Genomic DNA, 15001 nt, shown 5'->3' with positions numbered 1-15001 from the left:
GGGGCATCATCTCGGACCGTCACCTTCAACATGCCGGAGACCCCTCCCCATTCGAAAGGGACGCAGGCCATCCGACACAGACTCTCCGAGTTATCGGCTGAACGGACAGGGCAGAGAATATTTGGTAGGAACTGTTCTGGGGTCACCAGGTGACAGCGGACGGCTGTCACACTGGCCCCGGTGTCACGGAGGGCTTCGGCCCGGCGTCCATTGATGCTCACCCATTGGCTGTACTTCCGGGTGTTAGCGGGTAGGGGGACCCGCGGGACCATGTCTTTCCCCCCTAAGCAAGCTAGAGCCATGGCGGCTGGCTGCCATTCTTGATGTTCTTGCTCATATTCTTCTTGTTCCTCGGAGATCTGTTCTTCCCCCAGGGCAGCGGCAGCCACCTGGCGGGGTCTCGGGCTCTGGTTCTGTGGGCAATTTGGGTCGCTTGCGTAGTGGCCGACTCGCTGGCATCGGTGACACGTGACATTGGCCCTATATCCTGGTCGTGCCGGGGTGCTGCCCCGGTTGGCCGGGGGAGGGGTGCTGGCAGCGGGGGCGGCCGGAGTGCTGTCTTTTCCTCTTCCTTGGCCCCCCCCTCCTCCTCCTCGGGGACGGTGCTGACCGTGGTGGTTTCGGTTCTGTTCATAGGACCCATTTCGGCCCACTCTGGTGATTTCCCACCGGTCAGCTTCGGCTGCGAGCTGCCGTGGATCAGACAATTTGCTGTCGAGGAGGTGCTGCCGGAGTTCGATGAAGCAATTGTTTGACAGATGCTCCCACACCATGAGATTGAAGAGCTGTTCGTAAGTTGTGACATTGCTTCCTTTGATCCAACCCTCGAAGGCTCTGCTGAAATAGTTAACGTACTCCACCCAAGTTGTACCCGGGATGCGGGTGCAGTCTCTGAACCTCTGGCGGTACATCTCGGGTGTGAGCCCATAGCGGGTGAGGAGGGCCGCTTTCATATGGTCATAGGAGGTCATCAGATGGTCCGGGAGCTGTAGCAGGGCATCGCGGCCCTCATTGAGGAATCTCCCCCATAGACCGGCTCCCCAGTCGCTTCGATCGATCCGGTGGGAGGTCATAGCTATTTCCTATTATTATTATTATTATTTGAAAGTTTTATATAGCGCGAACTCCTAGGCCTTGAACCATTGTTGGATGTCGTCCTCTCGGAAGTATTCTCGAACGACATCCTTGGGGATGTGTACCTTCTTATCTGTTGCTCCTGGGGTGCGGGGTTGCTCGGTCACCCCGGATTCCTTGTTCTGCTTGCGTAAGTCTATCTCAGCTAATTTGCGCTCATGTTCATATGCCAGTCTTTTTTTCTCGAGCTCTCTTTGTCTCTGTTTTTCCTCTCTTTCTTCTCGGAGCCTCAGATGTTCTAAGTTCAGTTTCTGTTCGGCCAACTTGAGTTCCCCATCCATTTTGAGCCGGGTCATTTCTAGTTCATGTAGTCTGGTTTTTTCTCGTTCCTGGATCTCGTCTTGCGAGAGACCCGTTCTTCGCTCCTCGGGAGCCGCGGTGTCTACTGCTGCGATATTTTGGTCCGGGGGTCTGACGGCCCCGGTTTCTGCCCAGGACTCCAGGGCCTGTTTGAAATCATCTTTGGTACTTAGACCGGTGGTAGCGATACCTAGTTCGATGCAGAATTGTTTTAATTCACGATGGCTGTATTCTTCCAATTTCTCCATCTGAAATTTCTCGGTGGATCCGCTTTCTTTGGTTGTCATCGTGATTTCGTCGTGGGGTGAGCTACTCTCTGTACGATTATGCGGTGATTCGGATCGCGCCGCTGGCCACCAATGTTAGACGGACCGGGAGGGTCGGCCGAGTATAAGGGGAGAGGTCTCCAGGGAGAGCCGTCTCCAGCGATCGTACAGACAAGTAACTTCCCCCCCACAGACGGACACCACACAAGGATAAGGTTAAACGATACTTTATCAGCAATTCTTTGAGTACGGCCAAATGATACAAGGAGGTCTGGACTCAGGGGTCCCCTCGGTTCTAGTCTCTGGTTTGGGGAGGGGGTAGCGGGACAGTCTTGTTACCAAATGGGTGGATGGATAGCTCTCAATCCTCGAGCTCGGCGTTCTAGATGGTCGGGCCGCGGCGGAGCCAGCAGGTCCCGAGATGGTTGGAGGTAGCGACGGTCCGCGGCGGAGCCAGCAGGTCCCGATGGAGATGGAGGTACAAACGGTCCGCGGCCACGCCAGCAGGTCCCGACGACGATGAAGGTTTACGAAGGTTGCGGCAGCGCCAGCAGGTAGGACGATAGTTCACAAAGTAGGGCTACGGCAGCGCCAGTAGTCCGTCAAGGATGAGTTCTTCTCTGCGTCTCTCGACTCCAGGATACAACTGCCTTCCTGCTCTGGAGCTGCCTCAGTTATAGGGCCGTTGCCCTTTGATGTCCGGACCCTCGCACTCGGAGGTCGGGGGGTCCAGGATGAGGGAGTTCAGACACCCAGCAGGGGGGTGGAGCCGGCGCCCGGGGAGGCTGGGGGCGAGCGGTACCTGGCGGGGGAGAGCCATCGACACCTCTTTCTCCCATTGACCTGCCAAGTAGTCCGCTCACCTCCTGGGTGGATGGTGGTGCCGGGATGTCTGAGGCCTGGCCAGGCCCAGGGTTAGGGTCGATCGGAGGCCACGCGGCCTCGTGGTGCATTGTCCAAGATGGCGCCCAGGTCGGCCGCGCGGGCCAGTAGTGGATCGGGCCCAAGAGGTCGAGATGTTCAGAGGCAGGGGTCCCGGAGGGGACGGAAAACGTGAAGTGGTGGTGTGTAACACTTGAGGGACCGGGCTCGGGCCTGGTCGGGCAGAGGGGGAGCGGGCCCTTCATGTGGCCTGTCCAACAGACCACAACACCACCTCCGTCAGCATCCTCCTACACTCTGGGTCCACCACTGACCACAACACCACCTCCGTCAGCATCCTCCTACACTCTGGGTCCACCACTGACCACAACACCACCTCCGTCAGCATCCTCCTACACTCTGGGTCCACCACTGACAACAACACCACCTCCATCAGCATCCTCCTACACTCTGGGTACACCACTGACCACAACACCACCTCCGCCAGCATCCTCCGACACTCTGGGTCCACCACTGACCACAACACCACCTCCGCCAGCATCCTCCTACACTCTGGGTCCACCACTGACCTCAACACCACCTCCGTCAGCATCCTCCTACACTCTGGGTCCACCACTGACCTCAACACCACCTCTGTCAGCATCCTCCTACACTCTGGGTCCACCACTGACCACAACACCACCTCCGTCAGCATCCTCCTACACTCTGGATCCACCACTGACCACAACACCACCTCAGTCAGCATCCTCCTGCACTCTGGGTCCACCACTGACCACAACACCACCTCCGTCAGCATCCTCCTGCACTCTGGGTCCACCACTGACCACAACACCACCTCCGCCAGCCTCCTCCTACACTCTGGGTCCACCACTGACCACAACACCACCTCCGTCAGCATCCTCCCACACTCTGGGTCCACCACTGACCACAACACCACCTCCGTCAGCATCCTCCCACACTCTGGGTCCACCACTGACCACAACACCACCTCCGTCAGCATCCTCCCACACTCTGGGTCCACCACTGACCACAACACCACCTCCGCCAGCATGCTCCCACACTCTGGGTCCACCACTGACCACAACACCACCTCCGCCAGCATGCTCCCACACTCTGGGTCCACCACTGACCACAACACCACCTCCGTCAGCATCCTCCTACACTCTGGGTCCACCACTGACCACAACACCACCTCCGTCAGCATCCTCCTACACTCTGGGTCCACCACTGACCACAACACCACCTCCGTCAGCATCCTCCTACACTCTGGGTCCACCACTGACCACAACACCACCTCCGTCAGCATCCTCCTGCACTCTGGGTCCACCACTGACCACAACACCACCTCCCTCAGCATCCTCCTACACTCTGGGTCCACCACTGACCACAACACCACCTCCCTCAGCATCCTCCTACACTCTGGGTCCACCACTGACCACAACACCACCTCCCTCAGCATCCTCCTGTTGGATAAGTGCACAGCTGACACGGGTAGCATGTTCCACCATCATGGGCCCTCTTGAGACCTCAGCATCACCACTTCATCAGCACATGCTCCGCCTTCTGACAATCTGCTTCAAACCCAGAGGGGCAGAAAGCCCTGCTCTAAACATGGTTACCAGTGGGGCTGGGTGGCTGTTGGATAGGCCGGGACACTTGCCTACTGCCCACTCCCTGTAGAGTAGACTTTTCTATTTGTTGTGAATTCCAGTGGTGTTTTTCCAGTGTTTTCAATAACTGTAAACATCGGTGCTTACTATTCTTTGCTCTATAAAAAATCATCAGGTGGTGTTTTTGGGGGTCTAAAACCAATACGGCGTATTTCGTCCCTTCCCTCGTTGACTCCCACAGTCAATTCTTCCTTCCTTCTTTCCTGCTGCTAATTCCCTATATGCCCCTTTTTTGGAATTTGCTCTAATAAATAACTTATTTCTTTATTCCTGCTGCCCGTCTCCTTTCCCAGCTCTCAAACTCCCCTTTCCGGAGCCCCAGTCTCGCCGCATGTCCGGGATGTACATATAGTGACAGTTTGGACCTCATTCAGATTCCATGGCAGCCATGGATGGGGGCGTTTAACACACCTCCCACCCGCTCAATTATTCAAACACATAACAAAGAGCGACTGAATGAAGATTTTCCTCACAACATCAGATCTGTATTGTGTGGTGCTCGGTGTTCTGTCAGTGTCGCACTGACTCGAGGTACCGAGAAACAACCGAGCTGTACCCCCATACATTTGGAACTAGAATCTGACCTGCTGCACCAGGTCCTGGCTGAGAAGTCTGCTGAAGGAATTAATATTCCTATTGTCAGTCCTGGGTCCTTGGGGGCAGCACACTCCGCCCCTGTACAATGAGGCAGCTGAGGTAGGACCTGGGGATGCCAGGCTCCATCTGCCTGTGCAGCTCACGCAGTGAGTGGCGCTTAGTTTACATTTCTGGGCCATGCCCAGGGGATTTTCTATTTATTTAAAAGTTATCGGACTTCTAAGCATTGATTTTAACCTTGCATTTAGACCTTTGTTTATGTGAAAGCTGCACAGGACCTGTGCTCCTGCCGGGCGAGTGTGAGGGTTTCCAAAGGCACTCCAACTTTGTGCTCGGCAGATGTTCGCTGTTCAAGTGCATTTTCCATCTTGGGGGAAAGAAGGCCCATCTCAAGAGGTTTCCATTATACGCGGTCATCGTGACCTGGACAGGTGACTTGGCAGTCCTCTGACCTTCTCACGCTCCGAGCTTCATCTGGACTTGGAAGCTGTAGGAATGGAAGTTGAGATCTGTGGTCCTGGGGCTGCCTCATGAACTTGTTCTACTTTAGGATGCAACCTCATAGCGTTATCGTGCTGTTTCTGATAAAACTGTGGTCTGCAGCACATGTGAGGAAACGGGCTGCTCGCTGCCTCGTTGTGTTTCCGAGCTGCGCTATCTACAGCTCATGCACTAACAAACAGACTAGGTTCATGGATGTGCTGTAGGGCGCGCCGTTTCATCAACGCTGGCACACCAACCTCTTTCGGGGATGCGCATAGTAACTCAAGATCTTTGTGATATGGTCTTGACCTTCTGTATGAGGAGACTCCGCTCTCGCAAGCATGCTTCTCTGATCTCAGTATAAACCGAAGTGCAGGAGTGATGGGTGCAGTGCGTTATGGGAGGACATAGATTCTAGAGGCACCAGTGCGCACCGTGATCTTGATAGCTTAGCTTTCAGAAAGCAAAGCTCAGTTGCACTGTCACTGAAAGAGGATGATGGCATAGTGGTGCATTTTACCCAGCAGAGCAAGCTTGCTCATAGTTCAGTTGCAAACTTGCTGGCCACCACACGGCAACGTGCAGTGGACAGTGAGCTGAAGTCATATGAGGTGAGCCATGAACCCTACACAGGAGTGGAAATAGGTCCAGGGAACTTGCATATGGATATATTAAGTGTCTCACCATGAGTGGGTCTTAACTGGAGCATCCATCACTGAGAGGTAGAGGACGTATCTTGCTTTGAGACCTGTGGACACCATAGCAGTAAAAATACAGCAAATGTTGATGTTTTTGGTTTCTACTGAAAAGCAAATATCTCCTTCACTGGTGTTTTACCAGTTAGAATCGGTTTTAACTGAAAACCCTGCTGATTCCCAGCGTTTTGCGAGGGCATCCCTGAACAGAATGCAGGATACATCTTGAAGGCAATCAGCCCTGTCAAGAGCATCCTTTGCATTACAATCTCCAGAGACCAAGAAGTGAATCATACTTCAGTCATCAACTAACGAGCAAGTCAGGGAAAGTCTAGCCAGCAGCGATAAACAATGCCTTTGAGTGATTGTGGACTATGCTACCAGGTATCCAGAGGTGGTGGGTTCAAGGTCCAATTGTGCTACGTCAGTAACCATGGCTTTTAAGCAGGCTTTCTAACAATCTGATTGGGTAAAACAGTTCTTGAGTAGTGGCACATTAAGGGGTAACTGCTGCATCAGCGCCAAGTACCATCCCACGTCGAATGGGTTCTTGGAGTGTTTTAATGCTATGCTGTAGGTCTCTGTCTGCTGTGGGAGAGCACCTCACCTATCTGCTCTTCAGCGTATGAAGCATGACATGTGAAAGGCTTTCTCAAGCTGACTCTAGCTTATGCGGAAGGAAAGGATTAGCAGAAGTGGGTGCCTGCTTTGTCATGTGTAGGCCTGGGCGGTGAACTCCGTTTGTGGAGTTTTTCGTGCTTCCGAAAAAATCTGCTCTGTGAAGTGGAGTTTTTTCCCCGCTCGCCAACGTTAAGTTGGTGAGTGAAAGCGAGGAAAATCCAACGCTAGACCACCTCCCAGTGAGATTTCTCAACGTGGGCGGTTACTGCTGATTGTGACTGCTTACGTTGAGAAAGCTGCAGCTAGAGTAGAAAATCTACTTTAGCGGCAGAAAGAAGCAGCCCCCTCTTGCGCTGGGCATGGTGCCATTTGCACTGATTTTACAGTGCGGGGCAAAAACCCAGCACTAAAAATCAGCACGGACGGCACAACCTAATGCCCTCTGGGGCTTGCAGAACTGTGCGTGGCAGAGTTTTTTTGGTCACTTTGTGGAGTTCTCCAGAGCAGAACTCCGCGAACTACACCCTGGCCTAATCATGTGTCCGCAACCTCTCAGCGCCCCTCGAATAGTTCAATACTGTAGAGGTGGATCTTATAGGGGCTGGTTGGTTATAAGAAGTAAGATACAGTGTGGCAGAATACCCAGGTTAGTTCCTATTTGGAAGGGCAACTCGTCTTACGGGTTGTCCAATGTGACATAGCATACATGGTGATCTCCTTAACTTGGCCCCACAAACTAGTGACGAAAGATGGTTACATCAGCTACATGCAAGCCCCCCCAAGAGAAACTTGGAGCCCTTTGCACTTATCAGGAGAACATGAAGAAGACCTGTAAGGAAACGCCTCTTTTTGTAGGGTCGCCCCCTAATTTTCGACTGCTGCTGCTGGTTTTTCGACTCCGATTGCACTGAGGCTTGCTAGCCAGATCTGTGCCAGTGCCCTGGCCCTAAAGTGTATGTGAAATTCACTGCACCCAATTGGAAATGGCTAACTTACTTGTAAGTCCCTAGCAAATGATACCCTGGTACCCAGGCCATGTAGGGTAGACAGAGGGGTACCCCATGGCTTGCAGCACTGATTGTGCCACCCTGGAGGCCCCCCAAATAAAGCACGTTCCGCAGTCCGCCACTGCAGACTGGCAGAGCACCCATGCACTGCGAGCCTGACTTTGCCCTTGCAAGCGATGGCAAAGCCACCGCTCCCCCTGTACATCTGGGTAATCCCCCCTCTGGCAGGCCTCCGAGTCTTAAAGGCAGTGTGCCACATATGACACAGAAAGGACATGTACTTTACATGAACTCGCAGTAAAACATACATAACTACCATTTTACTGCGGAAAGACTTGGTCACCCAATTGGCGAGTGCAGGGTTACACTCTGACCCCTCAGCTGTGCTAACGTCTGAACGGCACGATTCAAGTGGGTCATCCAAGGTATCAAACAACTGGTTACATTCTGCCAGACTTGTATCTCAAGTTGAAATTATTGCTGCTTGTCGCTGTGTGCAGCTCTAGCAAAGCTGCCACTTCGATGCATTCCCGGGCACATGTGTAGCCTGTTCTACGAAACCGCTCTCTGGCCTCCTGGAGAGAGGTCCCAACAAACACCAGGCCTAGTGGTGTCATGCACACCAGGCCTTAAAAAGAGAAGCTAACTGTTTGCGGCTCTTCTAAAGGATCAGACTCCGCCACAAAGACCTTCTCCCCACAGACAGGGCCCGTGTGAGCACATGAATGTGCACACACAGGATCAAGAAGTCCTCTTTCTTTCTACCTTGTTTGAACTATATTTAAATCTGTAGGTTTCATCAAATACGGCGGATACGCAGATGGGAGATAGGTGAAGTGAAGGCCTGAGTGGAGAGAAAGGACAAGAAAGGGGTGGGCGGTCATTGGGGCAGTGGGAATAAATGTACAGGGAGTAGAGGGTCATCTGGCAGGTACATGGGCGTGAGGCAAGGTTCAGGAAGGTGGACTTTGCTCGTCACATTCTAGGGGCGAGTAGTGGCATGATGTGAAAACAGGACTAAAGCAAGGGGTCATGTAGGCAAGGATAGAGACCTCGAACTCATGCCTACAGCTGCCCCCACACTGCTGCACCTGTCACTGTGCAGGCATCACCCAGACACCACAAGCACCACATCGCCATGCAGCGCGCTCACCCCAAGCACCCTTCCTTGCCACCTGAGCTCACACAGCTTCTGCTCTTTCTTTCAGACTCTCCGGACGCCTAAAAAGGAGTGAACAGGGACCAGAGGGCGAGATCAAGAGACCTGAGCACGTGACTGCACCACCAGTGCCGCCATTTTGTAACCTCTGTAAATTGTAAATAGAGCTGCGAATCCACTGGATATAAGGACGCCTCCGCTTTGACCCACCACCCTTTCCCTCAACAGGAGTCCTCCCCACAATCACGCCGTCCCCTCACATTCCTCTAATCCGTCCCCGTCTGTGGTCTTAGCCAGCTCAATGTTCAGAGCACAGGTACGATCTCCAGCCAACCACCAACGAAAAGTGAAGTGTGATCGTGAACTCAACCAGAACCCAACCAGAGAGCAGCTGTGGATCGAGAACCAGCCAAAACCACAGCAGACTGAGACGATCCATTGTTGGGATAGTCAACGAATCGTTGAGTTCAGCCAAGGGCCTAGACAAAAACCACGGTAGAGCCTACCACACATCACAGGCCAAACCAGCACCCGACGGAGTGCAGCTATAGACTCAGGACACACTCAAAAACCATACTTGAGCAAGACCACCAATAACTGGACAGCTAACAAAGCATACCACATCGTTGGTCAAGCCAGCACCCGATGGAGTGTAGGCGTAGACTCCGGGCACAGCCAAAATCCATGGCAGAGCAAAACCACCAATCACTGGGCAGCTAACATTCTGACAGAGTGCAGCGATAGACTACGGCCCCAGACAATAACCACGGCAAAGCATACCACATCGTTGGTCAAGCCAGCACCCAATGGAGTGTAGCCGTAGACTACGGGCACAGCTAAAATCCATGGCAGAGCAAAACCACCAATCACTGGGGAGCCAACAGTCTGGCAGAGTGCAGCCATGGACATTGGGGCCACAACTATAGCACAACATACTACTGACCGCTGGTCAAGCAACAACCCTATGGAGTACATCCAAGGACTGGACAAGCCAACACACAAGGCAGAACATATCACAGACCACAGGTCAAGCCAACACACAAGGCAGAACATATCACAGACCACAGGTCAAGCCAACACACAAGGCAGAACATATCACAGACCACAGGTCAAGCCAACACGTAATGGACTGAAGCCATGGGCTGCGGACCAGCCAAAAACCACAGTAAAGCACAGTCACTGAGGCAAACCACACCAGGAAAGCAGCCAAGGACGTGGTTCTGCCAACATCCAGGCACAGCACACCTCCGACCACTGCACTGGTCAAGCCATCACGCGACAGCGTGCAGCCGTGGACTGAGGGCCAGACGAAACCAGGCAGAGAGCAACCACCTGTTGCTGGGACAGCCAACACCCAGCAGAAAACAGCCAAGGACTCTGGTCAAGTCTACATCCTGGCAAAGCATAGCAAGGCGCCAAAACTATGCAAACAGCCCAGTGGAGTGCAGCTAGAGTCAATGGACCCAGACAACAACCATGGCAGAGCAAACCACACACCAGGGCCAAACCACCACCCAACGGCATGCACCAAGGATCAGCCAGAACCCACATGAGTGTGACCACCAATCACTGGCAAAGCCCAGTCTGGTGAAGAGCAGCCATGAACTGTGCGCCCAGCCAGCGCTCCGGCCACATGCAGGGACGCGTCATAGGCCACGCTAATACCCAAAGTGGAGCACAACCACAGACTCAGGTGCGATTATCCACAAACAACCAGCGGGTGGCCTGGCATAAGTTTACGTTGGACTTGCACCAGTGGTCAGGTGGCATGGAGTTCCCGCCAGTGTGTTTGTTCCTGCCCCGGGTACCTGGAGCTCCATGGTGTGCTAAAGCGGTCTCAGGGTCTCCTCCGTGCCATGAGTCCAGGGCCTACTTGGTGCCTTATTTACTTGTGTCTCGTAAAAGGGAGCTCATTGTACCCGAAAAGTGCCAGAGTGTGACCGGCAGTGGCGGAGTGCCTGGGAGTGAGTGCATGTTTCAGAGAGGGCCCGATCACGAGGGAGTTGCCAGGGGTGTCATGGAGCTCTCAGAGACTTCAAGAATTCCTCAGAGTGAACACGAGGGTCTGTCAGAAAGTGCATACTTGTCAGGAGAGTGGGGCATGAGTATCTGAGAGTGACGGGCAATGCCCAAGTCTGACAGGTGGAGTGTGTAGCAGTTAGTGCCTGCTTGTGTGATGAAGACGGAGGGTGTGTCAAGGAAATTCGGAGTACCCGAGTGTGACCTGTAGTTCCAGGGTGTGTTGGGAGTGATCAAGTGTATCCGTGTATGTGTCTGAATTACAGAGTACCAGATCGTGTCACGGATCACTTGAGTATGCGAGGGAGGGCCCAGATCGTTAAGAGAGCATCTGAGTGTGCCAGGGAGGGCCTGGGTGGTTGAAAGAGCATGAGTGTGTGCCAGGGAGTGCCCAGATGGTTGAGAGCGCATGCGAGTGTGCCAGGGAGTGCCAAAGTACTATCAGAGGGGGCTATGCATGACCAGGAGTGCCAGTGAGTTTTAGTGACTCATCGTGCAAATGTGTGATAGGATGTGTGACGGAGAGTGCCACTTTGGACCGGGCAGTGCCTGCGTGTGACAAACAGCGATCCAGTGTATCAGAGAGTGCCCGAGTGTGACAGAGAGCATCCAAGTCAGCCACAAAGTGCTGAAGTGTGTCAGGAAAGCATGAGATGGGAGTGCCTGAGAGTGACGGCAGTGCCAGGCGTGACAGGAAAGCATGGCGTGGGAGTGCCTGAGAGTGACTGCAGTGACAGGCGTGACAGGAAAGCGTGGCGTGGGAGTGCCTGAGAGTGACTGCAGTGCCAGGCGTGACAGGAAAGCGTGGCATGGGAGTGCCTTAGAGTGACGGCGGTGACAGGAAAGCGTGGCTTGGGAGTGCTTGAGAGTGACGGCAGTGCCAGGCGTGACAGAAAAGCGTGGCTTGGGAGTGCCTGAGAGTGACAGCAGTGCCAGGCGTGACAGGAAAGCGTGGCATGGGAGTGCCTTAGAGTGACGGCGGTGACAGGAAAGCGTGGCTTGGGAGTGCTGAGAGCGACAGCAGTGCGAGGTGTGACTGGAAAGGTCCGAGTGTGTGTGATGAGTGTCTGGATGTGTGACAGAGAACCTAGATGTCTCAATATAATCATGGGTGCTAGTAGGGTTGGGTACATGTGTGTCTCCCACAAGACGTGGGCGTGGCCTTAACCCCTCCTTTCATTACCTGTCTAGCGAGCGCCTGGGTGCTCACTGGAGAGCTAATGGCTGCTGGGTAGGGAATTGTTTTTACAAGTCACATTTTATATCCTGTTGGAAACTCCTTGTGGTTGTTATTAAAATACTGTATTAAACAAAACGTGTCTACCCTCAATATTTGTAAGTGGGTGGAGCTGGACATGGAGGGAACCAGTCTTTGGGGCAGAAGGAATACTGGCTGTGGGGCAAGGTTCATCAAGACATGGAGACCAGAGAGCAGATTTTGCAGTGTGAATCTATCATAGATTCACACACAGTTCATAATTCTGCTATTGTGTTTCTTAGAAATAGCATTTGTATAGTGCTTACTACCCCTGAGAAGGCGACGAGGAGCTTTATGGCGAGCAGCATGCTGCCCCTGAACCCAGGGTTAGTGGTTAATCCAGTGGTCAGTGCTGGTTTTGGGTTGGTCTCGAGGAAGCCATCCTCGCATTCACTCTTGTTCTTTGTGGTAGATTCTATTAATAGGACCTGCGTTTGATGGCTCACCAGTGGCCGTGGTTGGGAGGAGCGGACCGGCTCCAGGAGGTCAGTTGTGACGGTGTATGCAAGAAGGAAGGTGAGGCTGTGATCTGTGGAGTGGGCAGTCTGCAGACATCCAATATAAGTGAGAGAGACAGGACAGGCATCCTGCTCAAACTAGGCTTCACTCAGAGGAGGAATGCAGGAGAGGGGACAACCAACCCTTTGAACTGTGTTAAATGTTTCAAGCAGTGGTTTGTGGATCTAGTGGGAGGGGCTTTTTGAGGTAACATGCAAGCACAGGATGTAAAACTGTAAAGGAGCAGCGTTCTTGTCTGGGGAGATGGTGACCAAAGTGAATTGGATAAAAGAAAGCCGCAAAGGTGCCCTGTGAAGGGCCAGTTTACACAATCAGGGCTGCTAAACCAGAGCTCTTACTGTACACAACGGATGCCCAAACGTCGGCCCGCCCACAGCCGGGGAGTCAGGAGTCAAAACCACGGTGAAGCATGGCGGTGGTCAACTCCCGGTCCAGGGGTCTCCAACCTTTTCTGTACTGAGAGCTACTTATGTTGAATGAAACACATTGAGAGCTACTATTATTAGTGTTATAGAAGTTCAATTTTTATTATATGTATATTAATTCAACCAAGCAAAAGCTTTCTAATTCGATGAGCTGGGATGCGCACAGGTGAGCTACTCGGAGGTTGGAGACCCCGGTCAGGTCACTTACTTCACTCACCAGGTTCACACTACCTCTTTTGGCATTCATTTGACACACCCTAGCAAAGTGACCAGTGACCCCCACACTTATTTTTTGCAGAGTTTTATATAGCGCAAACTTGACCCGAATCGGGTATCAGATTACTTACATAGCACCAGTTGCGTTACACAAGGACACATTAATTTTTTGTCAAGCATAGGGAGATTAAGTGATTTGCCCAGAATCACAGGATGTTTAGCGTCGTTACCGAGACTCGAACCCAGGTCTGCGGTCGAGCGCCCTAGTCGTTAGGCAAACTCCTCCCCCCCATTCCTTAGTAACTGCAGGACACTGGAAGAAGCCATGTGACACTTCGATCCACATTGATGGCAAATATTGCCAGAGCTGAAGGTTCTCTTATTTTCCGGTTTGCTCACAAAGAGTTTGTTTCCTTTAACAAGTAAAACTGCGTCATCCTTAAGTTCTTTGGCAGACTCTTTTGAAGCCTGAATGTTGTTTGCTATTTCTGTAGCTTCATCAAATGGATGGTTTTTGCAGGTAAGTGGCCTTTCTTGTATTTTTTATTGTGACACTGAGTTACTAATTGGTCTCTAATCAACTGATCTGTAAAGTTTCCAAATTGACATTTGGTTGCAAAACCCCCCATGACGCTATATACAGGTCGATTAACTCTGATGCAGAAAGCTTTCCTTGGGGGAAATGTGTGTCTCCTCACGACCAAGTCTGGGGGCGTTGAACAATGCTTTTCTAATCTTTTTACCACTTCCTCATAGTCGTCCAGTTCATTATCTTTCTCCGGTGTAAGACGGGAAGACGAGCAAACATTTCCTGTCCCTCAAGGCCCAGAGAGTGTTCAAGTAGCCACTTGGTTCAATCCGGCTCACATTTGAAGCCTCAATGGCCCCAAGAGATGCAGTGAAGGCTCCAACCCGTCCCTTCCACGCAGTGGCTGGCTCGACTGGAAGAACGGCGGAGGGTGGAAGCTCGCATGTTCCACGAGTGTCACAACGTACAGGAAAAGCTGCTAGTTCCTTCAAGAGGAAAAAGAAATATGAACAGTGGTCGCCAAAGAACAATCCAACTTTGATGAGGTTCACAGGTCAAAACACGTTGACTGTAAAATAGTGCTTTGCTGTGTTGATGGTTGGTTGCACATTAAATTGTCAAGAATAACAATTATTTGCCTGACCTGGTTGGGGACACGTCAGACAAATTAAAATGGCTGTAAAACATGTATCAGTTAGCGTAAGATGGCCGCCGTATGAACTTCAACTTGGTTTTCACTCAAAATGGCGGCTACAGTTGGCACGGATGAAAAGAAAAATTTGCCTGACCTTGTTTGGGACATGTTAGTCTAAGAAGCTGGCACTTTATATAGAATACCAAAAAGAGTTTTACTGTGCAAAGAATCCAGGGGTTCCCTTACGAGTGGACGGAACTCGCTCTAGCAAGCCCAAGGTGCTCCGCTAGGGGGTAGTTTGGTCGAGCGGCCTTAGTTTTATCAGAAATGAGTGTTAGACATCTACAAATACACACAATGGTTGATAAATGATGCGTACGACTCAATAAAGAGATCCACACCAATTTATTAAAATAACTCTTACCTTTATATATTTTTGGGCATCAAAATCAGGTAAGTACGTTTTGAGTTATGAATTTTTACAACTTTGCTTCAGAAATTGCAGTGTTGATTTTTCAGTTAGGTTATCCTGAGGAGGAAAGACATACAGGTACTTCACAGCAAGTCACGGGACCAATCCCATGGAT

At 52.0% G+C, this 15001-nt stretch overlaps 1 protein-coding gene across 2 annotated transcripts in view; it reads left to right on the top strand.

Annotated features, from left to right (window-relative positions):
- The window catches only part of PLP2 (proteolipid protein 2), a 76842-nt gene extending 64694 nt beyond the window's left edge, over window positions 1-12148 (top strand). The window contains exons 5-6 of one of the 2 annotated variants that reach the window (XR_015300631.1): window positions 8864-9881; window positions 9923-12148. Coding sequence is in view for 1 of the 2 variants with exons in the window: in XM_086940159.1 (XP_086796285.1) it covers window positions 8864-8880 (17 nt within the window). In the remaining variant the exon portion in view is untranslated. Of the gene's footprint in view, window positions 1-8863 lie in introns of both variants that reach the window. The other variant, XM_086940159.1, reaches the window with a different exon arrangement.
- Window positions 12149-15001: the final 2853 nt, after the last annotated feature.

Source organism: Lissotriton vulgaris, chromosome 10 (assembly GCF_964263255.1).
Source record: "Lissotriton vulgaris chromosome 10, aLisVul1.2, whole genome shotgun sequence".
Classification (NCBI taxonomy): domain Eukaryota; kingdom Metazoa; phylum Chordata; class Amphibia; order Caudata; family Salamandridae; genus Lissotriton; species Lissotriton vulgaris.
Note: the sequence above shows the minus strand (reverse complement) of the source record. Positions and strands in the feature narration are given on the sequence as shown.